Here is a 26,077-nt window from a genome sequence, read left to right on the forward strand (position 1 = left end):
ATGGTATGTGAGATAAGACTAGACAAGCCTTTAGCTATTGTCCCAATTTGATACATGCTAAAGAATAAGATTTAGAACTGCTTGCACATAACAGGAGATTTATTGAGACCTCACTGAGTGTTACTAGTAATGCCATTATGCACAGAAGTAGGATAGGAGATGCTGGAAAAAAAACACCTCCTGGATACTAACATCCTATGGTAAGCTTGGGTTGCTACGTGTAAATACAGCTGAAGTTAGAACTGAAGGGTCTCAAACAGGGACTAATAAGGTAGGCAAAATATGTACTAGCTCGCTACGTTGGAAAAAAAAAAGGGCATGAGAGAACTGTGAGAAAACAGAGCCTTATCCCTTGCTGTATTTTTAAAGGGAAGTCCTTAAATAAAGGAGGAAGAACTGTCTGATACGTTCTCAGTACACACAACACGAGGGGGATTTGGGATTTCCCTGCCTGTTTTTGGCTATAGTTGAAGTCAGGAGTGGCAGAGAAATGAGTTCTTCGCTGTCTTCCTGTAATGATTTGTTTCTGCTTGCTACATAAATTTGGAGATGTAACACAGCCATTGCAAAATGCAATCGTTGAAGTGATAGGCTTCCAAGGTACATGCACTTGTGTTCTCTTTGTGGTGGCTCACGTCTGTTCTGCTTAATACTGTAATTCACGGTTGTCTTTTCTGTTGGCTCATGCTACAAATTCTTCCTGGGGTCTGAAAAGTAACCTTTGGAGAGTGTTATTGTATCCATCAGTTTGTTCAAATGAGTCCAGGTTTTCCATCTGAAAATGCAGAGTCCAGTGAAACTATATCTGCCCTGACCTGTAGGGCATCCCAGAACTTGTAGAATCTCCGGATGCCTGATGGTGCACTGGCCTGTTGTGCCCAGGGAGCCTGGGCTCAGGTATGTTGTCTGCAGGATCTATAGAGTAGCTCTGGTAGATGCTCCTCAGAAACATGGCATCATAGGGCTCCTGGTTGTCTTCTGTGACAGTATCAGGAGAGCAGCTTCTGTTGTATGTGTGCTGGGAGAAAATCACTAATGAAAATCCAGAAATATGAACATTGCTTTTTTTTTTTCTTCTCCATTTTTTTCCTAGTTATATTTGTCCTTCCAACATAACTATTGTTGCCTGGATGTCTAACTGGGACTGTGGCCCTTACTACAAACTTGAAAGTCAGCTGGGAATTCCCAAAGCTGTAATGTAATTGCTGAATAACTCCAGTATGGGTGTGTTCGGCTGCTCATTTTCTTAATTGCCAATATGTGAAATTTCATCAGCAGCTGAATCTGATCATTTCTGGTATCTTAGAAGAGTTCTGATCTCTAGCAAATGTTCAAGTGCTTTGCAAAATTAATGCCTTTGAGTTTCATACTTTTAGTATCTTAGGTAGTTACAAGATGTAGTTTCTAGCTTTGGGCAGCAGATGGAGTCAAACTGGACTAAATAACGAAATTTGCCCTCTTACTAAAGTTGAGGGCAGAATTCAGTATTTTTTATGAAGTTTTCTGATTTCCAGAGATTATTGTATTGGTCACAAGGACCCTGAACAAGCAGAGAAATACAAAAACTAGTTTTATATGCAGAAAAATGTAGGAAAATGGGAATAAATCACAATTTTAGTTAACAAATAATTTGCTAAAATGTTCTTAATAGGTAGAATTATGAATAAATCTATCTAAAAACAACAGAAAAGGTCAAGCCAACCACCACCAACAAGAAACAAACAAACAAACAAAAAAATACCCCTCAGCACTGTACAAGTGAAGTAAATTCTGAAAACTGTCATGGAAGTGTAAAAACATGCCCTGAGAAATGACTGAAATAATTGTTTTTAGAAAACTTCTGGTGGCGTAATCATTTTCTCCTTGTAGCTGAACCTGTGAGCGCAGAAGGTGATGATCCCCAAGGCAAGGATGAACAGAGGGGACAACGATTCTGTCAAAATTCGTCTGTCAGGCTGGAAGCATGGATGGAGTGAGTAACCCTGACTGCTCAAGCTGGTGACTGCTGGGATCCCCTCAGCTGCTCCCACCTGAGCATGGTTATTGTTAGGCATGCAAGAACACATCTGAAAAAGCTCTGATTGTAGAGCACCATGTTGTAAAAGATAACAGCTTTTCACCTGGGAAAGCACTTTTTTTTTTTCATTGACTGTTAATGGCAACCTGCTGATTTTACAAGCTGAGAGTCTTCAGATACTGTTTCAAAATATTTTCCTAGGGAAAGGTAACCTTAGACCCTGGAAAGGACTTTATTTCCAGCATCTGCTTTCATTCCTCATTAGACACAATGGATGCTTTTACTATCTCCCTAACTGGCAATAAAAGCATTCCTAGTAACAAAATCTAGATCTTTTCACATGTGCACTTAAATTTATTTCACTACTGATACTATCTTATTTTTTCAAAGAAGCTTATGAAAGAGTGGATTTGGTTTTATAGAAAAGCAAAAGCATATTTCATTTTAGTACAAGTATGACTGCATTTGGGGATTATTTTAATTGGAAGCATTTTTCACCTCGATTCTGGCATGATGTCTCTCTTCTCTCTATTACAGTGAGATGAAATGTAGAGAAGCTAGTTTGGCTGAGATCCTAATTTCCAGTTCTGCGTAGCTCTTCCTTTGCTGTGTTTTTTTTTTTTTTTTTTTTTTCTTTTTCCTTCCCCATTGTCTCTTTTTTTGCTCCGTTTTGATTGTATCCACGAGGGGGCATCCCCTGTGACTATTGTTAACCTTGATTGTTTCAAGTTCAGCTTTATAATTTTAGTATCTCCTCTCCCTGCTTATTTTGCCCAGGAATTTCTTGTTAATGCAGCAGTAACAGTTAAAGCGACTGTTCAGTAGATCTTGGATTCCTCTGTTGCTGCAGTTTGAGCTAAGTGTTAACGATGTCCAAACATGATACATTTAGCCTATGACTTTTTATCATCATGCTGAGCTAGCATCAGTTTTCAGTGCTATTGAACCAGCAGCTGCTTCATGTTGCACTCCTCTTATAGGAGAATTAAATTATTCTTCAGAAATACCTTCAGAAACACTTCATAAATGTGTGTTTCCAGAAGAAAAGAACTCAGGGTTTCTTATAGCTATGTCTTTCCCTTGGAATAGCTTTCTTTCTCTGGGTAGAAATGTACAGACGTGAGAAATGACATGCTCATTCTCACATTCTGATGCCTGACAGTTCCCACCAGTCCAGAAATAAGATTTACAGCAGGCAGGATCAGCATTCAGAATCCACTTCTGCAACCATGTCCTGGAGGAGGTATCGGCAAAATGCTCATTGCATGGCCCTGGATGATACAGCATCTGTCCATACCATGCTTTACATAAATAACCATCCCATGCAGTGTGTATTTGAGCAAGAGTACTTTTAGTTGTGGTTGATACCATTAAAGGTTGTAGGCAGATGCTTCTGGAGCTTGGAGTACAATGAAATTCTGCCTCTATCCAAAACAACTCAGACTTTTTTTTTTTTTTTTTTAACCCAAACCAAAAATGCATCCTTGACCTTCATTGTTCAGATCACCCCAACAAAGTCCTACCAGCTGGATGCAGACCCTCATAGAGCTGTAGCATTGTGTAAGCTTGGGGCAGAGTGGGGGTTTCTGAGCTTATAAGTGGATGTGTGATCAGTTTTAGAATTTCAGCTTCTGAATGTTGAGTAGCCAGATCTCTCAAGCACAGCTGTAAATTGCAACACTGGCTACGAGGGAATAAATTGTGTTCCCATTGCTTGGTGGTTACCTGCTTTATTTACACAATATATGAAAAAGAAATGCACAAAGGTCTCTTTCTAGATTAAATTTGTAAAAGGTCTCTCACAAATTTCAGGGTAAATAAAAAAAAAAGGGAACCAACACAGTGTTGCTCCTTACTTCAAAAGAGCTGGGTAAGTAAAATAGCTGCGGCTGTACTACTGTGAGTCACATGTGGAGTTCCCCTTTGGGGCAGGAATCAACCTACCTCCATCTACTACATAAGAAATGTAAGAGAATCACACCTAGATTAGATGCGCAAGGTGGGTAGCTGGAACAAGCAAGAAAAAAACGGAGAGTCCTCTCTCCCTCCTTCCTCTTCTCCCCCTTCCTCGGGAGGCTGGGACACTCTGGATGCAGGGCAGCTCTTCAAACAGTGAGTAAAACATCCCCTGTCAGAACGGGGGCTGGCAAATGATATTCAGCAGTTTCTGCTTTGTTGTCTGAGTCCTCCCTGCTTTTGAGTTGCTGAGTGAGGCTGCTTGGGCTGATCTCTGGAATGTGCAGTGAGATGAGAGCAAAGCGTGCATGGAAACAGCTGGTGTGATAAAACTGGAGAGGAGGTTCCCAGCACTTCCAGGGTGTTCTTTTTATCTCAACTCCATCAGAGTTCAAGGGACGTGGCTTCACTGTGGGGTGCCCAAGGGGGCTCTGAGGTGGCAGTAGGGTGTGTTGTGCTGGTCCTCTTGACATGCCACCAGCTTCTAGTGAGCAACCCAGGGTCACTGGGACGCTGGCAGTCTGATAAGGACACTTTGATTGTCAAGTGTGTTTGCTTATTGAATCTGCTTACACAGAGCATATCCCTTCTCCTGTCTCATCCTGTCAAGGTCACCTGGCAGCAAAACAAAAAGAGGGCTGCTCAGTAGGTTGCAATTTCTGGTCAGTGACACAATAAATGGAGTTATCTACACCCTGTGCTCCTAAGAAAACCCTGAGTGGAGCCCTGGGATCTACGTGTGGGTTTATACACTGGCTGACTGTGGAGATTGTATTAATAACTCTTTGTTGTGTAGTGCGTAGATGTTGGCCTGTGTGGAAAGAGAGCTAAAGGGCTGGGCAAAGGCCGTGAGCAAGCTCTCTGGCACTTGCTTTGTGACATTCAGCAGTTCAATGGCTGCTGTTGTCTTCATCTCTGGGCGAGTTGTACTCACAAAGCCACTTAAAGCACTCAGCCTGTGCTGCTAACCTTACTGATGCAACCGTTTCCTCGCTCTGCGTGAATTTCTAGGTGCTAAAAACTCCAAGGCAGCATCCAGTCTGGTCCTTGTTTCTCTTTGCAGAGAAGCCAAAGAATCCTGTCTGGGGGAAAACTCTTTTTGGTCTGCCTGCTGTCCCTTCTGAGCAGCATCACAGAGCATTGCCAGTTCCTGCGAGGTACTCTGCTTGCTGACTGCTGAACTTTATTTAGGAAGACACGCAATCTAGCAGCTTCAACTGGGAAACTACTAAGAGTAAAAACAAGTAAATGGTGTTGAAAGAAGCTGATTAGCTATAATATCTAGAATCACATCCATGGATAACTAAATTATGCATTGCAGAAAGGCATTGTTTATGTATAAACTGTAATATCCTGTCAGTCCTTCACTTCTACATGCTTTTCGTTCCACCAGGGCTTGGATAATCGTTTTATGAACCAATTTCCTGAGAGCTGAACACCCTTTATGCTTTGTATCTTCTCCTGACTTCACCTTTCTGGAGCTATGCACAGAGGCTGCAGTACTGGTATGTGTATAATGGCTTGGCAGGTCTCCACAGTTGTGGAATTTACAATCATCGCTGTGTGTACAATGCTCAGAACAGCCTTTTTTTTTTTTTTAATTTATTTCTGGTGGATGATGAATTAGGCCATCTGTCTCCAATGTCTGCTGACCCTTCCCCCCACTCTCCGTTTTTCTGGTATGTTGGCACCATCGCTCAGTCAGCCAAGGTCAAGGTCTGGAGCCCAGGTCTGTGACCTTCACTGCTCAGTCCATGATGGCTTAGTCCTCATTTTCTAGGGTAATTCCCCAGTATGTCATGCACCCAGAGTCTGAGATGCCATGCAAGGAGGAGGGATCCACTTGCAGTAACATTAAGAACACAGCAATAGGAACTTCCTTCAGTTAATAGTAGTTAATACTTGAAGAGTACTTTATTTAGGCCTAAAGTTAGGGGGTTAGGGTAGTTTCTCAAAGCATAAATGGGACACTTGCCAACTTGAACCACAAATGTCAGAGGACACATGAAATCAAATGAATTAAACACAGGTCTGAAAACGTTCGGTATAGACACATTTAAGATATCACTGAGACAGATGGAAGCTTTGGTGGAACAGAAATAGCAAGTCAAGTAAATTTGTCTTGGCTCATCCCATTTTGTCCCCTGCCTGAAACAGAAATCCATGATAGAGACATAAGTATCAACAGCCAAACATATATAAAGGTTTACCCCTATAAACTGAGGTAGCATTAGTAACTGAAGAACATGATCCAAAGTCTTCTGAGATTAATGGGAATTCCAGTTCAGGATTACCGAGTTTATTGGGTTTTGGATTAAGTGAGTAGATACAAAAGACTTTATGTAACAGCTTGCAGTGGTAAAGATCTCTGTTAGCACTTGGGGAATCTTTGAGAAGCTTTTTGTAAACGTCTAGGTCTTTAGCACGAGTGCAAGACTGGCAGACTTATTTACTGTTGTTGGCAGGCATCACAGGGATATGTGTGCCATTCCACAGGGAAGGGATTTTAGCAGTTTTGCCAGTTGTGTTACAAAATGATGAGTCAAGTTTATTAAAAAATAATGAAAAAATAAGACTATGGAGCTTTTTGTTTTTGTTTTAAACAGAAGACCATGTGTTCTTTTTGTTTGCAGCCTCTGTTTAAGCCTTTAAAGTTGCATGCAAACCATACTGCAAAGCAGTTGTGTGTACACAGGAACTTCTTTTTAATTAAAACCTGGAATTCTCCTGCAGGGATATGCCTCCATCATATAGGGCTATAAGATGCTACAGAGTATCATGAGATTTGCATTAACATTTTAGGAAGAGATGATACTGAGCTAGAGGAAGGGATGATGGAATGAGATTTAATGGAGTAGACCAGCAATGAAGAACAAGGGGAAATTCCCACCCATGGAAAGCAAAACACAGCATCTGACAACAGAGCAGGTGTAGGATGTCTGGGAAAAGGTAATGCTCCTGTGGAAGTAAATCGGGGTTACCTCTGACAAGGAAAAATTAGGAGTGGTGCTATGTAAATTTTATGCACAATATTATTTAGCTTCAAAGGGCCATTAGATTTAATCTTTCTTTTTCACTTGGCTGATTTCACGTATGTGTTTTTGCACCTGTTTTGGCTGCAGAATTCGGAGGTTTGTCCTGTAAGTCCAAGCAGTCCTGTCTGAAGGTGAAGCAGCTGAAGGATGCTGAAGGATGATAACCACAAACAGAAATACCAGCTCTCAGCCCTTCAGAAGAGGCCATCTGCCTTTAAGGATCAGAGCCTGCCTAGACTCAGCTGTAGTTGCCTACTGGCAGGTGAGATTCCTGCTCTGAGGTGAGGCCTTGTCTATACTGCACTGAAAGGCTGGCCTTAGAGTGGCTAAGAGTGGTCAAAGGCAAGCGAGTCCATGTGCTTGCCCACCTTGGCACACAAATGAACTGCACTGTGAGTTGAGTGCCATTCTACCTCCTAACACATGGCACAAAGCATACGTTCAGAGGCACTTGTAGCATAGAGTGAGTAAATCTGCCATGGGGGAGCTTTGGTCCTCTAAATAAAAGCAGCACAAAACTAGCCTCAGTTCCTTCTGCTCGGATTTAACTTAAAAAAAAACTTTTACAGAGTGGTTCTCAGTAAGGAGTAACCTAGGAAAACACAATATTATTCTTGTTCTTGAAGTGTTAATGAGTCTGTGAGATTGGGTGGCTTTTGTTCAGTTCTGGGTGTATACCACAGCATAAGGGTTCTCCGTTTTCGACAACTGAGACAGGCTTATGAGTTGACACAAAAAGCAGACATTCTCTTCATTGTTGTTATAATAGTTCCTCTGTCTTAATAAGCCCTCAAAGACTGAAGCAGAAAATGGTTTGCTCCTTGCAGGGGATTGAAGTTGGGAACCATAAAATTCAGATTACTTTGAGACTTCTGTCTCTGACTTTACCAACTGGCAGAAAATTAAATGACATCAAAGAATCACTGGAAAGGGGCTTATTTAATTTTGAAATTTATTGGAAATTGTCACATGTGGCTATCATGCTAACAGCTGCCTTCATGTCACTTTACTGCAAAAGAGAGTGGCATTATGCCTGGATAAGGGTATAAAAGCTGGAGCTGTGAACTGTGACAGAGATGTAAGTTGAACTTTCTGGGATACACAGTAAGTTAATTCCACTGTCTGTGCTACACGTGTTACAGGCTCAGAAATGTTGGAGCTTGATTTTTGCAGTAGTAATTACACTGTTGCAATTAATTAAATGAATTCTCAATTGAAAATAGATTATCTTACTTAAAACCACTCAGATGAGAAATACGCAAACAATCCTGTCCTAACAAAGAGCTGGAAAAATACTTTTCATGGCTTTTTTTTTTTTTTTTTAATAAACCTTGAAAATATCTATTTCTCTCTTTGAGTTTTCTCTCTGTGAACTTGGAATCTAGGAAAATTAAAATCCCATTTTTGAGAACAGAATTGAGAAAAACAGTATTTCAAGTGTTCATTCAGGAATGAGAGACCTAAGTGTGAGCTGGGTCAGAGATTTGCTAAAACGTGCCTGTTTCCAAAGACCTTTCTAATGGCAGGTTCTCTCTACCACAAGAGCTGATCTCTCATTTTGTCTCATCTTTTGGTCAGATTTATATAGAGAGAGCAGTAATATGAGGTTTCTGTAAGAAATTGAAATATGTTTTATAACTAGTCAGTTTTGAGTTAAATTCTTCAGGATGCTTCCCTATCATTTTCCAGTTTAAATCCACAGAGATGTGAGAAATTTAATCATTTTTGCTTAGGAAATCAATTATATACCATTTACAGACTTGATCTACAGTCTACCATTACTGATCTTTGGAAAAATGGTATTGAAATATTTTAACAATTACTTAAAAAAATTAAGAAGTTAGGGAAAATGTGCTTTCTGTAGAATCAGGTGTGGACGCAAGGTGAAGGAGCAGAGACTGACGCTGTGGAAGTGTCTGAATGCTAATAACTCATTAATGTTCTATGGAAAGTTCAGCCCTTCTTTAACTTCTATATGTTGATTTGGTCATAGGCATTGGGAAAAAGGACCCCAAAGAAGGAAAGTAATTGCAGTCAAAAACCAGAAAGCTGCAGACAAACATGCATAAGTTTTCTTAAGGCTGGTTTATCGGTCCTTCACCACCTGTGATTTGAGTGGCCTACAGTGCAGCTACTAGATGCCTTGAAAGATTTTTGGAAAGCAGACAGAGAAACTATGCCTCCAATGAAGCAACAAGATTCAAGACACTGTATTTCTGAAGGATTATCAGAGGTCTTGGGCATGCAATGAGATACAAGGCTGTAGGCCAAGCACTTTCAACCCCTACCAGTGCAATAATCCATACAAAACATGCTGGTTTACCCATCTAACTGTAGGATTTGCAGGGGAAAAAAAAAAAAAAAAAAAAAAAAAGGAGAGAGGCTAAGAAATCAGAAAAAAAACTGTATAGGATGTTAAATATCTGGTTGTTAAATGTCCAAAATTGTTTCAAAAATTTCATATATACTCTATGACCTAAAAGCTCAGATGTTTTAAAAATAATTTTGAAACCTGAATAAACTCGTGGGGGTTAATAGCTCTCTATGGTAAGGTTTTAACAGTATCTATGTTCATAAATCATGTTCATTGACGGGATCCTTGTTGATGTATATCTGAGATGACTTACGGATTTGGGAATTGTGTGTTCTGTTTGTTTTAAACTTTCCACCAATATCAACATCTCTATAATAGCACCAGAAGCTGTGCCCTAATGAAAAATTTTATCATAGATGATTTCAATACGTTTTAAGACTAGTCATTTATTGTTTATTTAAAGGAGTCACATTTATAGCAGCGAAAGTCAGGGGAAAAGGTCACTCACCTTCTGTCTAGCCTGTCAAGAAAACTATTTGGGAGAGGTGAGAGGGAAAAGATGGTTTGAGGAAAGCCTGAGAGGAAGAATTCCAACTCGACAGTGTGTTTGTTGTGAATTTGTAGGCCTGCCCATCTCTTGCCTTTGTGCACTGGGTGCTGTTATTATTAGGGTTTCTGCTTAAATTCTTCTGGAATATTCAGTGAAGATGCTGAAAAAACAACTTCCCCAAGTGTATTATGCAATCTATTATGTGGAATCAGAGCTGAAACAGCCTGTCCAGTGGGAATGTTTTGTTTTGTGTTATCCTTCCAGCAGGGGTTTATCCATGTGTGCTGGAAATTACAATATTAAATGCTCCAGCATGGAAATTTTTTGTGAGGATTATCGGACTTATGTTTTCTCGGTGTATGGCACTCCAGGCCTCCTGTTGGCACAGAGGTTCTCTGGAGCTTCCCTTGCAAAGGTTTTGTAACACTAACGCCTGAAATAAAGAAATTTGAACTCTGCTGAGGAGTGAGAGAAGATAATGTTTTCTCAGTTTCACCCCTAATGCATGACATTGCCTATTTAAAACCTCTGCTCTTATCTTACTTCCCTCAAGCATTTTGTTTTAAGCTGCTGAGTTGAAAAGGAGCCACAGCATTGTTCCAGCTTGGAATTGTTCTGTTTTCTTAAGTGGACAGATATAAACCATGGGTAACAAAGAATTACATTTCGATTTTTTTAATCTTTCTCCAGATTTCTGTGTAAACATATATATATGGAAGACTGAGGTGTTTCAGATACCGAGTGTACTAGCACCCCCTCCTGAGATGGCCCAAGGATGGTTACCTGCAAATGGAGCAGAAGCAGTTCTGAGGTTGCTGCCTCCTAGAAGTACAGCTTCGACTGCTTGCTGTTACCGCTTATCTTTTGCCAGAAACGTTCAAGGTCAGTCTTTCCCATTCTCTTAACTGTGTGTGTGTGTGAACACTCATATCTGATTCCTTGGGACCGAATCCCCACTCTAGTGCCGAGACCTGTCAGGGGGTGACACATGTCTATTTTTAAAATAGATCCACCAGATGTTTAGTATCTGAGTGCAGGGTGATTATTTAGTCAAGATTATATTTCTTTGGGTTTTGTACTGCCGTCAGACAGTACAGTTTTACTTGGGTGGTTGTTTTGGTTTTAATTCTGAGGTCGTTTCAATGAGTGTGCCAAGCGCTGCAGTGGTAGAAGGCAGTTGTTTCTGAGTCCATGTGATGCTGTCGCTACCACGTGCTCGCGGCCTTGCTACTGGCCTGATCCTGTGAGATGTTCATCACAGTCCAAAAATAAAACTTGCTCACAATGTGATGTATGGAATAGTCTTACAGGGGAAGGGAAGGGGGAGCTTTATTGCTTGTATCACTTAACATTGGGACTACATGAAAACTGGAAAATATTACGCCAGAGTAGTAGCCTTTCAAATCACCGCTGGGGTTGCCAGCAGCAATTGCAAAGCTTCATAATCCATTACAAAGCTTTATTTCATCCTTCCATTAGCTTTTGCTTGGAGAACTCATTTCTGCTAGTTAATGTCTGGTAGTCTTGGAAGGACAAAAGGGCTTTTTCTGAAAAACAGTTGCTCACGTTTCTATCCAATCATAGTCTCTAAAAAAAAAAAAAAAAAAGAAAAGAAAAAAAGTTACATTAATAAATAAAGGCTAAAAACAAATTAATTTCCTTAGTTTGGCTACAAAGACCTAGCATTTCACTGAGATCAGTTTGAGCTACAGCTATGCCTCTTCAGCCTTCCTTTGCTGAGGCTGCAACGCTCACACAATAAAACCATTGGTCACACCTCATTACTGAGGTTATTTCCAATACTGTACAAAGGACCAAGTAACAGATGTTTTGAAATGGTTAATCAGTTGTTATAGGTTTAATTAAGTTGATACCTCCACATCTTTTCCATAATTTTTATTTCATTTTACTTGTAAAAGCTGGGGCAAAGATCTTAACTACAGACTCAGTCAAGCCTTCATCAGGCTCAGACTTCAACATTATAACATAAATATTACTTGCATGTAATTATAATATTCTGTTTTTACCACTTACACTAGAGTTTTTTATCTCTGAATTTCACTCTTGGAAAGTTAAGTTTGGACTTAGATGTATGGCACTTGTTGTTTGGAGTGACACACACAAATCCCCATACACCAGAATGAAAATTCAGCCCTAATCATCAAAGGGAAGTGAGGACTAAATGAATGTGTGTCATGCGTATCCAATTTCCCCACTGATCATCCAGAGAAAATAAATCACAGCGGATGTCCTTCCACTTCTTCTTTGTTTAAATAGCTAGAAGGAGCTCTATGTTAAAGTCACCCTGGGACTCCCCAGAGAATACTAAAATAAATTAATATTTGTTGATTAAATGTTTTGACCCATATTAAAGCCACTGGAAAATGATAGGCCTAGTTTGTCATGGCAGCACTCCAGGTTTTTTATGTACTACTGAAATCAGAGGATAAATATGGAGGAGCACATCTCAACTAAGCTAATACCCAGTTTCATCCGTTTTTAATAAATCCTTTTTTGGGGATTGCACTCTTTGAGGTACTCATTTGTACCAGTCTCTCAGAGTTGCCTAGTGTCCAGCTGTGCTAGGATCTCCTGTCATTTTCCTATTCTGCAACAGAAAAGATAAAAAAAAAAAAAAAAAAGAGATTGACAGGAAAGAGAAAAATAGGGAAAGGCAGTACGGAGCAGACTGGATTGATTAATGGGAACATTTTAAATGGCACAAATTTGCGTTGGGTATCCAAGCCGCATTGATTTTCAATAAGAATGAGATAGCTTACAGTCCCTCATCTCTCTGAAATGTTCCCTTACACCCTAAGGCAATTTAATTTGGAAAGAATTGTTGGAAGAAATCTGATAGGTGTATAAAATGAGCGGTATAAAAAGCATGCTGTCATGGCAAAGGCAGTGCCCCGAGACTCGGAACCTGCTCAAAAGTTAATTGAATTCAATTGGAAAGACTTCTGTTGACTTAAATAAGCTTTGGGTGAGCCCTTGGGAGAGCTAGTTTCAATACCCAGATTTACCACAAATTTCTTGAATGGCTCAGGGCAAGTCACTCTGGGCCATAGCCAGAGCGGGGGCCAGATATTGTAGTGAGATTGCTCAAAGGGAGGAGAGTGCGAAAGGCTGTCCAGGCAGCCTCACGCTTTAGGGCTCTTTTCAGAAGTGGGTTATGAGCTGCTAATGTAAAACAAATAATAACTTCTGTTTAACCTATCCTAGGACGATGTCAAGTCAATTTAAAAACATTTTGAAAATGAGGATTAGGCACTTATGACTATAAGAACAGCATCTGTGGTAAGACCAGCTTGGATAAAATGTCAGGGGCCACCAATCCTCATGTTTCAGAGCATAAACTCACCACCAGCTGGAATAATGAAGCAGATACCTCAGTGGAACGATATGTTACTGTTAAGCAGTTTATAGTATCGTTTACTATGGGTTGTCATCTGGCCATACCTTTCCATGGATGCTCCCTAAGGAACAGGGGTCTCTTCTAACTGCCTGGGGAATAGCAGAGGTGTCTGTAATCCCTGTAACTGGGGCCACTTCTCTGAAGTGACAGAAGGTCCTGGGGAGTGCTGCACCCTCAGAGCTGCTGGGCTGGGGTCCTCCCAGCTGCTCCAACTCTCATAAACTCTGGCAGTGTTTTTGGTGGTGTCAAGAAGGCTCTGCAAGCTACAGGGGCTGGGCAGTGCCTTGTTGGCTTTAGCCATCCATCCCTGTTTAAAACATATGTACATCCTTATATCTCTCCAGGGTCCTTTGCTGTAATTGCCAGTCCTTGCTGGATCCCACATTCAGGGTGGCATTTCTGCTGCAACACTTTGTTGCTGCTCAGGCAGAGGCACTGGGCATGAACAGCAGCAGCAGTGGTGCTCTGGGAAGCCAGGATGGGTGTCAGCAGCTCTGGGCACAATCAGCATAGGCTCAGTCTTGTCTGGGTATCGATCGCTGCCAGCTGAATCACTGATGGCTCAGCCAGGTTGTATGTGAAAGCACAGGAGATAGTTCAGATGATAAACTTATTTTACATGAGACTAATAAGGCAGAAGAACCACCAGGAAAAAGGAGCTTTTACAGAAATGCAACATAGACTTTGCAGTGTTTTCCAAGCTTCTAGCCACAAAGGAAAGGGAGAAGGAGCCAGCATTTTCTGAACATTTTTTGATTGCCTCTTTAGAGAGGATTTTGTTGCTAGCTAAAAGTTTGCTGATATTTGCCTGAGTTGCCTGAGGCTTTCTAGTGAGGCTGGTGCCAGCTTACTTTAACATAACTAACAAGTGTTGGCTTCCAGGCTGTGTTAATGGCTGCAAGCCCTAGATATTTAAGTTACTAAAAGTTCAATCAAAAGTTAATTAGGGCTTTTGGCTTTTCCTGCCTACATCAAGAACAGAGCAGAGGAGATTTCCTGATGCAGTCAAGGAGGAGGGGATAAAATCAATGCTATCAGACAGCAGTGTTTAATAGACAGCTTGAACATCACAATCTGTGCCAACAAAACAGTATTTCTAGGGAGCTCAGTGCCTAACTTGAACATGTCTCTGGTGATGATTCCACTGAACCTCAGGCACCTGGGCCAGCAAAAAGATTAACGGTGATTTTATTTCCTTACATCATTCCCAGCTCTCTGGGATACGAGATGCCTGCAGCTTTGTGTGCTGCAGCCAACATCAGATGAGCTGCCTTGTTTGTGGCTACAAATCCCATGTGCCATTTGGATACTGGGTTTTCTGGGAAGGGTCTGTGGCTGCTTTATCTGCTTGCTGTTGATGCAGAAGCAGGTAGGGTGTGTAATATCAGCCATGCTGGGCAGACGTTTATCACCTATTCATACTAAAGAGGTCCACAGTCTTGGTTACATACCGAAGGACCTTTTAATTATTATTACTATTATTATTGTTTGTCCCAGTCCATAATATGCCCTCCAAAAATGAACACAGGAAGAGGGGTTGGATCTCCTGCCCTTTTCATGTCCCTTCTCCACGGTGTGGAACTGCTTCGATTTCTTAATGACAAATTCAGAAAGTTGTTTTTCACAATGTGAACCAAATAACACATTGTCCTGTAATTGTGTCTAGGAAAGGACAGACATTTTAGCGGGAGACATTCCAAAAGATCCCCTGGAAGCAAGTGCAGCAGCCAAAAAACTGCTTCTGGTCATTGGCCAAAACAAAATTCAACTCCACTTTGTGTCACCTTGACACAAAAACCATCTAGTATGGGGTTGAAATAAGTTGCTTTACCTGTATATATTCATTCCAAACCAAAGAGTAGGAAAAATACTCTCTGACCTGACCACCAGAAGTGAGTCCCAGGGAGAGGTGAGATGTATACGGATTGAATCCTGCTGCTTTGCCTTTTGCATGTTTATATTAGCTAAAGTAGCTTCAATGTGAAAATAAAAGAGAAACCCAGAAGGCTGTCGCTCATCTGGAGACAGGAGCATGCAGCTCAGATCCATGCTCTGAAGAGACAGAGGAGGAGCTCAAACTTTCCTGACATTTCTCTTTACTAAAAACCTGTTCGTAGTTACTTACAGTTTTATCAAACTGAAACTATTCAGGATTAACTTTTTCCTTCGGGGTCTATCTTACTTTCCTGTCTGTGTTCTTAACATTGGGCTTTCGTTTGTGTCAGGGTGGTCCTGAGCAGTTTTTGTTGCTCTTGAGCATGTAACCTCCTTGTAATGTCTCTGACACTGCTTGAAATTTCAGCTTTTCTTTCGAAACTGAGAGGGTAAGGATACAACTGTGACTTTGAGAAAAATTAAGATGAATTATAATGGTTTCAGAAATGTTACCTTTCTCATGGGCCAAGTTCAACATGACCTGATTGATGAGTTTACCTGGAGTAGTTTTTTTTTCTTCTTTTTTTTTTTTTTTCCCAATTGATCTTATTAATGAAAAACAAAACAAAACAAAACAAAAAAAAAAAACCACGAACTTTCAAGTCCTCTAGGCATAAACAAGTGGAAAGGGGGAAGAGGGAAGGTATAATTTTAAAAGCTGTTTTTAAATTTTATTTTATTGTTTTTTCTCCTGCAGGTGTCTAATTAAAAAGAGAAAAGTCAACATATTCTCAATACAACCTAATTAATTTCCTTATAAACTGCTAAAGCTAAAGGAGCTTTCAGTGTCTAAAATGGATGGTGTGTTGTTTGGTTCAAGGAGGCTTACTGTGAGTTTTCTTGGCTTTATGGCTTCGCATTCTAATGCCAAAACCTTTTATACCGTCCCACATAGCAAAAGGAAGATTTAGATTGGACACAAGGAAGAAATTCTTTATTATGAGGGTCGTGAGGCACTGGAACAGGTTGCCCAAAGAAGCTGCAGATGTCCCATTTTTAGAAGTGTTCAAGGCCAGGCTGGATGGGGCTTTGGGCAACCTGGTCGAGTGGCAAGGGGTTTGGAACCAGGTGATCTTTAAGGTCCTTTCAAACCCCAACTATTCTATGGTTCTATTTCTGGAAATCAGAAGTAATTTCGTAAGTATTGTCAGGTAAGGTCATTTCCTGACTGAAGGGTGTAATTTAAGTCTGTTTTTTTTTTTTTTCCATCATCTCTACCCTGCATACGGGAAACAATTTATCCCATTCTTCTTTAAATGTTATTTTTACGTCTGTCTTCACTCATCTCCTGTCTAGACCGAACAATACCATTTCCATCATCCTTTTTTGTGCCTGTCCTCTTGTAGGCTTTTAACTATTCCTGTCCTTTTTTCTGAATTGCTCAGTCCACTTAGTACTTAAAGATCAACTGCCAGACTGGATGTCGTGTTCTTACTGAGGCCTCATTTTCTTATTTTTCTTGGTGCTGACTACACCATGGGCAGAGCAAACTCCTATTTGTACAGCTCAGGCTGATGAATGCCTTCATTGCAACAGCATGTTATTGCTGACTTATGTTCAGCTTTGATCCTCTGTAATATTCCACAGGTGCTATTCAAAACAACTGCTTTCTCTCTAGTCATTCCCATTCTGTACTTTCTCAGACAATATTTTCCCCTCCTAAGTGTAGGACTTAGCACCTGTCATTGCTGAATTGATTTGAAGAGATCAGGGAAACAGTCTGAAAAACATGGGATTCAGTCTGAAAACAGTTCCCGTGCCTCCGTTTGCCCAGAGCACATTACCCCACAAGCAGATTTCCAGTGTGTCATCTATTTGGTTACCTGGACCGTCAAATAACAGAACAATATAGGAATAGGACGTAACCCTTGCAGGTTCCCAAACGCCCTTCCAGTTTGACCGCAAACAACTTACATCAGCTGTGAGAAAAGTTTTCCAAGAAGTTGTGCATCCATCTTCCTGTTGCCTTATCTACAATGGTTCACTAGTCTTCTTTTGAAAATATCTTCTGAGATGGTAAAGCTTTTGCTGTTACCTGTGACCATGAGTTATTTCTCCTCAATTCACGTTTCTCTTTATCCCAATAGTTGTCCTTGGTGTTCCTTTTCTATGTCCTTTCTCACAAGATGCTGACACACATACAAAAAAAAGTAAACTTCCTACTGACTTGAGAAGTAACAAAGAAATCCTCCAGGAATCAAATCAAAAAAATTTATTGCTGTTATTAACCCATCAAAATGTCAGATGTTTCAATAAATGAATCTGCATCTGCCATTTAAACTTAGTGATGGTTATTTTTTTCTCCATAATTGTCTGTCTCTCAAGACTGCTTTGAGATTTTTCATTTCCTTCAGTAAATAATTATTTACAAAATCTATTTCTACAGTCTCTCAGAAATTCTCCAGATTCCCAGCAGGAAAATAACTTTAAACTCCCTTTTATCTTTTCTAAAGTGGAAGGATTTGGGAAAAGGAAAACAATCAGTAATTCAGTGAAACAAGCAAGAGCCATAAGTCAGTTTATATCCTAATGAAAGGTTAATTTTAGAAGATGACCTCAAAGGGTGAGCAGCTCATTTCAGGTAACTCCAGCCCTTTGCTTCTCTGCATTGAGTATCAATGTGAATCTGTCTGTTGACTCTTACTCTGAATATATAGGTCGCAGGAGCCGAGTTAGATTCCAGGTCAGCAAGATCATGTTTTCCACTGGAAACTCTCCAGATGATGATAAATATCATCAAACAACTTCAGGATCACCACAAATGTTGATGTAAGCATACCTTAGACTTCAAGGACATATAATCTCACCTACCTTACCTTTCAAACAACACCATGCAAGTTGTCCAAAATCAGCGTGGTTTCTATACATCAAACACTGTATGGATTTAGCACGTTTTTGCAAGATGTTTCCTCTTTAAACTGTATAGGCAGCCTCACTGCAGTAAGCTGCCTCTTTTTACAAGGCTGCAGCTCAGAGCATCAGTGGATTCCCCACTCGTCTTGTTCACCCAGGGCCCATGGTTCCCTCAAGAAGGTTGTCTCAATGTAATGGCTCAGCGCCACTGCCTGGCATGCAGAACATTCCTGGTTTGTCTCTGGAGATCCGCAATGCAAGTGCTGACATGTAACACCACAGCTGTGCAATTTGTCAGCAGACAAGAGGGAAAAAGCTCTCCCTTGGTCCATCAGGAGGCAGTGCAGCTCTGGTGTTTGCACTGCCCCGGCTTTGCACCTTCCCAGAGTCAGAGCACCTTAAGCAGGTCACACCAGCAGGCGGGCCTCAGACAAGTGGCCTGTCAGAAACAGAGTCCTGCAGAACATCTTTTGCAAGTGAGAAGCCCCAGAAATAGATGTTTGCCACAGACCAGAACACCGTGTGTGTCTGTCATCTTAGCCCAGACCAGCCTTCTGACAAGTTATGTCTCTTTTCCCTGGCTGCATTCGGTGATACATACCTTGTCCTATTGCCCATCACACACTGGGATTTGAGGACACCAAAGCAAAATGTAGATGTGACTGCTGCATCAGCTGCCAGACATTTCTTGTATGTGGATCTGAGAAAATTTCCATCAGGAAAATAATTTTTAAAATGTTTTTGTTTGCACTGGAGAATATAAGCCAAGCACAAAACTCACATGGACCATACCTCATGAGAAAATACATTTTTTTTTTTGTTTGCTTGTTTTGTTTTTGTATACGTGCGTTTGTTTGTTTTTGTTGTTTTTGATAGCTGGTCACTCTTTCTTGTTTAAAAAAAAACACAAATGCTTTAAACGTTCAGCTTAGTTCCTGCCAATGTTCATCAGTGCCATTGTACAAGAACTAGCAAGAATCAAGTTCTTCTGTAAGTGGAGATGTGTTTGGTTTGGATTCTGAAATGAATAATTCATCCTGGACTCTAAGAATGATGAACATTTGCTTGGTTAATAAGGGTCCATCTCTAGACAATGATATAGCCAAAATCAGTTATGGTCACATAGGATGAGTAAAGTTTCGGTACAGAACTACTTATTTTCTACTCTTAGAAATTGGTTGCCTTCATATAAAATTTCAGAGGGCTCTCTTGGTACATAAAGATCTGAAAAATAAAGCTTTTTGAGGGCTCAATACTATTTTTAATCTAATACATTAGAAGAAAAAAAGTAAAAGTGACTGAAGTAAAATCGGTACTAAATATGTTAATTATGAACATATCCATTAATAATAAAGGGGTGCTAACAATTAGTTGCCTACAGATTTAGGGATGAGAAGAATAAATCCCCTATATAAGCATACATGCATTAAAAAGGGGTGGGGTAAGCAAATAAATAAGCAAATATTGTAAATTCTGTCAAGCTTCTTGGGTTGCGTTAGATGAGAATGAGAAGTGAGGATGACTGGAAACAGACCGGTTATGTCATGATACGAAATGGAATATGTTATAGCGAAGGCATGGAAAGATAAATTGGGTTATTAATATGCATGTTTTGGTTATCTCAAGAGCCAAAACTAGCATCAAGGATTTTTTTAAAAACACAGTTATTCCTCAAAGAAATTTAAATTTCATGTTTACAGTGCCCGTTATGTTTTCTTTGCTTGCTTTTCACTTTTCTTTAAGCGGTTGGCTAGTGCAGTTAAAATGGTAAACATTTGCCATTTCTCCAGCTAGAAAGGAGCATGACACAAGCCATTAATGACATAAGCCAGTATTTTGGGATCAAACAGCATGTGTAAACATCCTAGGTATGATCAGTTGCACATTCCAATCTTTTCTAAATTTACAATATGTGAATTGAGGATTGGACCGTCACTGGCTCGAGGTGCTGAGGGGGCATACAGCTTTTACGGTAAATGCAAAGGACGATGTTAATTTATTGAACACTGTTCTGCAACAGGACTGAAATTCTACAGTATTCGCCTTACATTAGCTGGCTGCCCCTGGCGTGCTGAAAAGCCTCAGCTATCCATGGCTGAGTGTCCACTAACTTGTCTCTAAAGGTTATCTTTTTGCATCTTGATCTGCTTGAATCTTGAAGGCACACTTCAGTGGTCAGTCCAGCCCACAAGTTCTTTCTCATTTTGCAGATCTGGAACAAGGTCATCTTTCTCAACGTGTCACAAGCTTCATTTTCTTATTGTTCATGGGGTGATTACTCTCCTTCTAACCTAATATGTGTAGGCAAATGCTTCAGGTGATGTTGTTCACCTACAAAAACATCAGCTCTGTAGCCCATTATTTTTTACACACTAGATCTCCCCTATATTTTCTTTTCAAAGCATTAGGAAACTGTTTCTGGTGCTTTCAAATGTCAGATTACTTGTTGTTTGTTTGCTTATGCACCAACTTGCAGTTTTGAGCTAAATTTTACCTGATCCTTTGTAAATGTACCCTGAGTGTGTCTGAACATCACCAGCAATCAACACAGTCATGGGCAGTGGAGCCCGTGCAGGTGCAGGAAAAAGCCAAGCAAGAGTAACGGCAAAAGAGCTGCCAGTTGTGGCCACCTGTTTCCATTCACATCCCGTGAAAAGAAAATCACTGAAGAGGAACAAGTGAAAAGTGGTGCTGGCTAAAACCCTTTTCAGGAGAAGCTGATAGCAAAAGCTCATAAAAATGAACAGTGACTTACCCAGAAGGCAGACTTCATGTAGCCAGACACTGGAAAGCTCTGCTGCAGTCTTCAGCTTCTCTGTCCAGACAATGATTGGAGAGAACAACAGGCAAAGATACACAGCAAGCTCTGAAAATAGGGTTCAGTGTCATTTAAGAAAAAAATAATGTCTTAATGATCTTAATCTGTCAGGTCTAAAGAGGTTTTAATCCATTTTCTGGAAATTGAAGGTACTTTTCTTCATTATCTTTGGGAGTCAAGTAAGAGAGTGCTTTCCTGCCTCCCTCTGCAGTGTGTTAAGGAGTACGATGTTACCATTCTTCCTAGATGAAGTCTTTTATTCCTGCAACGGGATACATCTATTACTTCAATCCTATTTAAGAACCAATATCTTACTCTTCATGAAATCATTTTTGTATTTTAATGTTTTCATTTCTGCTTGTGGTACCATCATAACACTGTCTAAATCACTTCAAAATACTTTATAAACATTAATTAAAATATATTTTTTCTGTAGTAACAGCAAAACAAAACAAAACAAACAAACAAAAACACAACAGAGTTTATTGTCCATTATTTCTAGCTTCATTAGCCAGTTTGTGAATAAGCCATGTTATGCTTATTCACAAATAAGCTACCTAAGCTGGTTCTGCGCTTCCCAGCTCGGCTGTGCAGGACTTATCTGCTAGCACCCAACTCTTACGGAAAGGACCGTGTTTCTTCCAGAGCTAACTAAGGCCCAGAAGTACTTGGGTTATCCATATTTTCCAATTCCCCCCAGCCTCCCTTCCCCTAATAACGGAGAGTTGGTTATATATTGATTTCACAGAGGATTACATTTAGGGTGTTACAGTCACAGGGGATTAAATTGCAGGTTGCAGAGAAACAGCCAGGTTCAGGCACGAACCAAAGAAAGGTCTTACTTAGACTAATGGGCACATTGACTTGATATAATCTTTTATTCTTAGACGTGTTTCCTTGCTACTGTCTAACCCTACAGTTAATCAAGCTCTTAAGGCAATGAAGTTACAGCTATTTTTGTTATTTGACGCTGAACTATTTGGGGACAGCGTATCCTGTGTGTGCCTGGCTCCATCAATTTTCTACTTTATGGCCCCTTTCTCTTTCCTACCCACGCCTTTGTTAATCTACCCTCCTAAAAAATAAATAGTCTGACTGTGAGTTCATGTACACCAGAGTGCTGCTTCTGATTTATAGCAATGCAAGTTAGAGCAGCAGTTGGATCAGGAGATCAGTTTTAGCGTGCAGAGTGCTGTGTCCGAAAAACCAAAAAAGGCATTGTAAAAGGTGGCTTTTGTTTTAATCGTGTGCGAGGACACAGTAATTGTCTTTATCTCAGCCCAAATTAATAGCTAGCAATGTTTTTTATTTTTTTATAAGTGCTTATTAACATATTTGACAAAATCAGCAGTTTTAATCTCAAATCACAGATATTTATTTTCATTAATTAGCAGCAAGGTGAAAGCCAGTCCATTGCCACAGTCACCACTTGTTGACAGTTTTGCTAGTACGGAAAGGACCTCTAGCTGAGGGTAAAAACCTACTGATATGTTTTCTCCACATGCATAATTAACTGTGGTGCATATTAGGAAAATATGAAGCACTTGTGCAGCATTTTGTACTTGTTCAATTCTATGATTCATTTATACTGTCCAGCGACTGTTCTCCCTCTCTCTTACGCCAGTGCTATCAAAATACTGCAAGGCTTGGACAGAAACCGTGCTGATTTCTTGCATGAAAGATCCTGTTAGCCTTAGTAAGTCCCTGCTTGCTCTCAGACAGTAACACACCCACTCATTTATTTGCAATTAAGACAACGAGGTAATGCCCTGCATGTCCGAGGGAGCCTCGTGCAGCTGTGTTCAGGTAAGTAGGGACCAGGTGGAGACAAGGGGAAAGTGCTCCTGCCAAACCAGCTTGTGCCAAACAAAACACCACGGTGTGACAGTAAAAAAGCTTGACAAAGAGCAGAGATGTAGGAATGAGGACTGTGACTTTAAAGAGTGACTGGAGCAAAACTTTGCAAAGTTTCCAGACCCAACACTCTGAGTGCCAAGCTCTTCACTGGATGCATTGAATGCAGGAATAGCAGTGCTAGTAAAACACACTTGATCCATTTTTACAAGTGATGTAATATATAACTGTCTGTGCGAAGTAACACGTTCTTGTGACTATCCACCTTCTAATCCACGGCCGTGCATTGGTGTCATAGCTGTGCTCTTGCTGCCCTCCGAGCCATGAGTCACCATCTTTCACTTCCTCAAATAATTACAGGCAGCAGAAGGAGCTGTCGCTGGGGCTCTTCAGGGCTTTCTCTGCTGCTCTGGCAAGAAGGGAATTCCACGCCTTGCCTCACCTGCCTGCAGGACCGTACCTGTCTTTTGCTGGAAGATCTGCTGGTTACACCGTGCTGACCATCCCTCGGCCCTAGCTGAACCCGAAAACAAGTGACATTACAAAACTACTCAGAACGCATTTGTCGGAGCATTGTGTGAGCAAATCCATGTGTATACACATGTGCTGATCGCCGCTTCTCTTTAGTAGGTTCATTGGGTGTTGTGTTACTCCTAAATAATGAAACTGGTGAAATATGGCCTTGTTCTCTGCTGCCTTGCACCTGGCTAGTGCTTCCCATCCGTGAACTAAGGGCAAAGTACGTGTTGAATGCGAAGAACTGTAAATTTTCCAGTCCCTGGTGGCAATATTTTGTGCCCATTTACAAGGCAGCGTGCTCCTAAGTGACTCCACCAGGTGCAGGGGGGAGGAGGGCCCGACCTCCCCGCTCCTGTCTTTCCCCTCAATTCAGATTAAATTTTCCCCAAATCCCGGACATTTCTGCTTTCCCCTAGTGGGTGTCTGCCGGGGGCAGGGTGCCCGGCACCCGGAGGCGATGCAAGAGGAGGTGTCAGGGTGCTCAGCCTGAGCAGGACAAGGAGACCCGGAGGGACACGTCCAGCCCCAGCCGATACCAGCACCGCAATTTCTGCCCCGTTTCGGCTGCGGGGCTGGGGCACAGCCTCCCCTCCGGCCCCACGCCGGCTGACACAGCCCATGTCGGGGAGGCGGCTGATGGCATTGCTGTCAGAGGTGCTATCCCCGGGGGATTACTCGCGACGTGCACACTTTTCCCCCCCCGGTTTGGGAAGGGGAGCGAAGCGGTGCAGGAAAACCCCCACCGGGGCGTGTTAAATCCCCCGGGGCGCTCTGCCTTTGGGTCCCCGGCAGGTGCCGGAGGAACACACAGCCGGACAGACAGACAGACAGAGGAGGCGGCAGGGGCCGGGCTCAGGTGGGGCGGGGGGGGCCGGGCCGAGCCGGGCCAGGGGAGGGGGCGCCGCCGCCCGCCCCCAGCCCCGCCAGCAGCACCGAGGCCCCGCACGGCGCCGCAGGGCGGGCACAGCCGCAGGGGGCTCCCGGCTCTCCTCCTCCTCTTCCTCCTCCTCCTCCTCCTCTTGCAGCCCGGCGGGGGGAGCGCGGCCGCCTCCGGGCCCCCCGTCCTTGCCTCCCGGGCGCCCCCCCCGCCGCATGGTCCCCGCCGCTGCCATGAGCCAGGCCCCGGCCCCCCGCGGCGCCGCCCGGCCGGGGAGCGATGCCCGCAGCGATGCCCGCAGCTCGGCCCCCGGCCGGGGCCCCGGCAGAGGGATGCCGCCGCCGCCCAGCCTGCCCCAGCTCCTGCACAAGTAAGAAGCCGGGGAGGGGACGGGAGGGCAGGGCGGGCACGGGGCGCTCTCCTTCCCTCCCTCCCTCTTTTCCTCCCTCCCTCCTTTTTGCCTCCCCCCCCCCCCCCTCCCCACCTCCCCGCTCCGTTCCCAGACTGACAGCCGCCCGGACGGGGGTCGGCCCGGCCCCGCTGCCGCCAGCTTCAGCCCCCCCGGCCCGGCTCGGCAATGGGATGGCAGCGCCCTGGGGTGTCCCCCCCCTAAGGGCCCGGAGCCGGCCCCGCTCTCACGGCGGCGCCCGGCGTCCCCAAAGCCGCTGTGGGTCCCGGGGGGATCGGGAGCGCGCTCGGGGGCGTTTCCTTCGCCCCCCGAGGGTCCCTGGGGGGCCAGGAGGGTGTCTCCGTGCCGCACCTCTGCCCGGCTGTCCCCAAACCCACGCTCTCAGAGGGCACGGCACCGGCGGCATCCCGCTGCTCCCTCCGGAGGGGGACGGAAAATAAAAGGACTTTTTTTTTTTTAGGGAGGGGGGAGCCGTGCTTTTTGGGGCAAAGGAGAACCGGGAGGCGAACCTTGGCAAGCACAAGTGGCGGCACGACCCGAGCTGTGCCGGCCCCGGGCAGCCCCGCGCCCCGTTTGCCCCTAACCCTAAATCCTCGGGGAAGGCTCCCAGTAGAGCGGGAGGGCTGCGAGGGGGCACCGGGAGACCGGGATCGCCTCCTCGGCCGGCCTGGCAGCAAAAGCAGCCACGGAGGGCTTGGAGGGAGAGCTTTCGGCCCCGTCCCCAAGGATTTGCCCAGCACACGGCCGTATAAATAGCGGTGCGCACAGCTTCAGCTTTGCGGCGAGCTGATTGTAAGTCGGGAGCTGCGGTATCGTTTGTAAACACGTAGGAAACCGCTGGTAAATTCTCCTTGCAGGGTGGCCTTTACGCTTCTCGGAGCTTAGTTTTATTTTTTGTTTTCCGGGGGGATGTTTTTCAGGCAAGTTTTGAAACTTAATCTGTTAACAATCCTTCCTGTTATCCGTGTTTTTACTCCTGTTTGGAAACACAGACTTGGAAGTTCACGCTGAAACTGAAACAGTAATGGTGGCTTCCTAATTCAGCTGGGTAGCTGAAGAGCCGCCTGTGAGTTGTAGTGCAACCAGAAGGTAACTTGTGCTTGTGCAAAATCGGCCTGAAAGCTTGAACTGTGCTCTCCAGTGTCGGCCCTCGTTATTTAATGTTTCTCAAGACTTCACATGGGTGCAGGTCAGGTGAATCTGTCAGGACTGCCTCACGATTAATTTTCTCCTGTGGTGCACGATATCTGCGAAGGCATCCATCCCATTTTCACCCGTCCCGCCTACTGCCTAATTCTAGGTAGGGGAGCTTGAAACTGGTTTCTTATTGAGATTATCTTCAGGGAAAAGATTGGAGAGGGGTCCTGTGTCCTGACTGCGCTCTGTCGTGGTGATGTGGCACAGAATGGCACACGTTGAGCGTCTCCATCTAAGGTCCTGCAACTTGATCGCGCTGTTTTGTAACCGCGTGACATAATTCAGCGTGCGCCTCTGTTTACCTAAAAATTATATCTCCGCCCTG

The 26,077-nt window shown here is 42.9% G+C and overlaps 1 protein-coding gene and 2 long non-coding RNA genes across 7 annotated transcripts in view; 2 read left to right on the forward strand and 1 right to left on the reverse strand.

Annotated features, from left to right (window-relative positions):
• The first annotated feature begins 3,710 nt into the window (after positions 1-3,710).
• On the forward strand, positions 3,711-11,054 carry LOC140002748 (uncharacterized). The gene is made up of 5 exons (XR_011810119.1): positions 3,711-4,129; positions 5,037-5,130; positions 5,367-5,478; positions 7,096-7,289; positions 10,563-11,054. It is a non-coding gene; the product is annotated as an uncharacterized lncRNA (long non-coding RNA).
• A 129-nt stretch (positions 11,055-11,183) lies between these two features.
• LOC110351791 (uncharacterized) lies at positions 11,184-21,670 on the reverse strand. 3 transcript variants are annotated; one of them, XR_011810115.1, is made up of 3 exons: positions 21,454-21,670; positions 20,834-20,944; positions 11,184-11,457 (listed from the first exon to the last, which is right to left on the reverse strand). It is a non-coding gene; the product is annotated as an uncharacterized lncRNA (long non-coding RNA). The 3 variants fall into 3 exon arrangements; XR_003497967.3 differs by lacking the exon at positions 21,454-21,670 and adding an exon at positions 18,680-18,778 and having other exon boundaries at positions 11,184-11,459; positions 20,834-21,429; XR_011810114.1 differs by lacking the exon at positions 21,454-21,670 and having other exon boundaries at positions 20,834-21,444.
• A 2,495-nt stretch (positions 21,671-24,165) lies between these two features.
• The window catches only part of RBM20 (RNA binding motif protein 20), a 104,015-nt gene continuing 102,103 nt past the window's right edge, over positions 24,166-26,077 (forward strand). For 2 of the 3 annotated variants that reach the window (XM_027460482.3, XM_038181342.2), the window contains exon 1: positions 24,166-24,516. In XM_027460482.3, coding sequence (XP_027316283.3) covers positions 24,362-24,516 — 155 coding nt within the window. In that variant the 5' untranslated portion in view covers positions 24,166-24,361. The remainder of the gene's footprint in view (positions 24,517-26,077) is intronic. The other variant, XM_038181343.2, reaches the window with a different exon arrangement.

Source organism: Anas platyrhynchos, chromosome 6 (assembly GCF_047663525.1).
Source record: "Anas platyrhynchos isolate ZD024472 breed Pekin duck chromosome 6, IASCAAS_PekinDuck_T2T, whole genome shotgun sequence".
Lineage (NCBI taxonomy): Eukaryota > Metazoa > Chordata > Aves > Anseriformes > Anatidae > Anas > Anas platyrhynchos.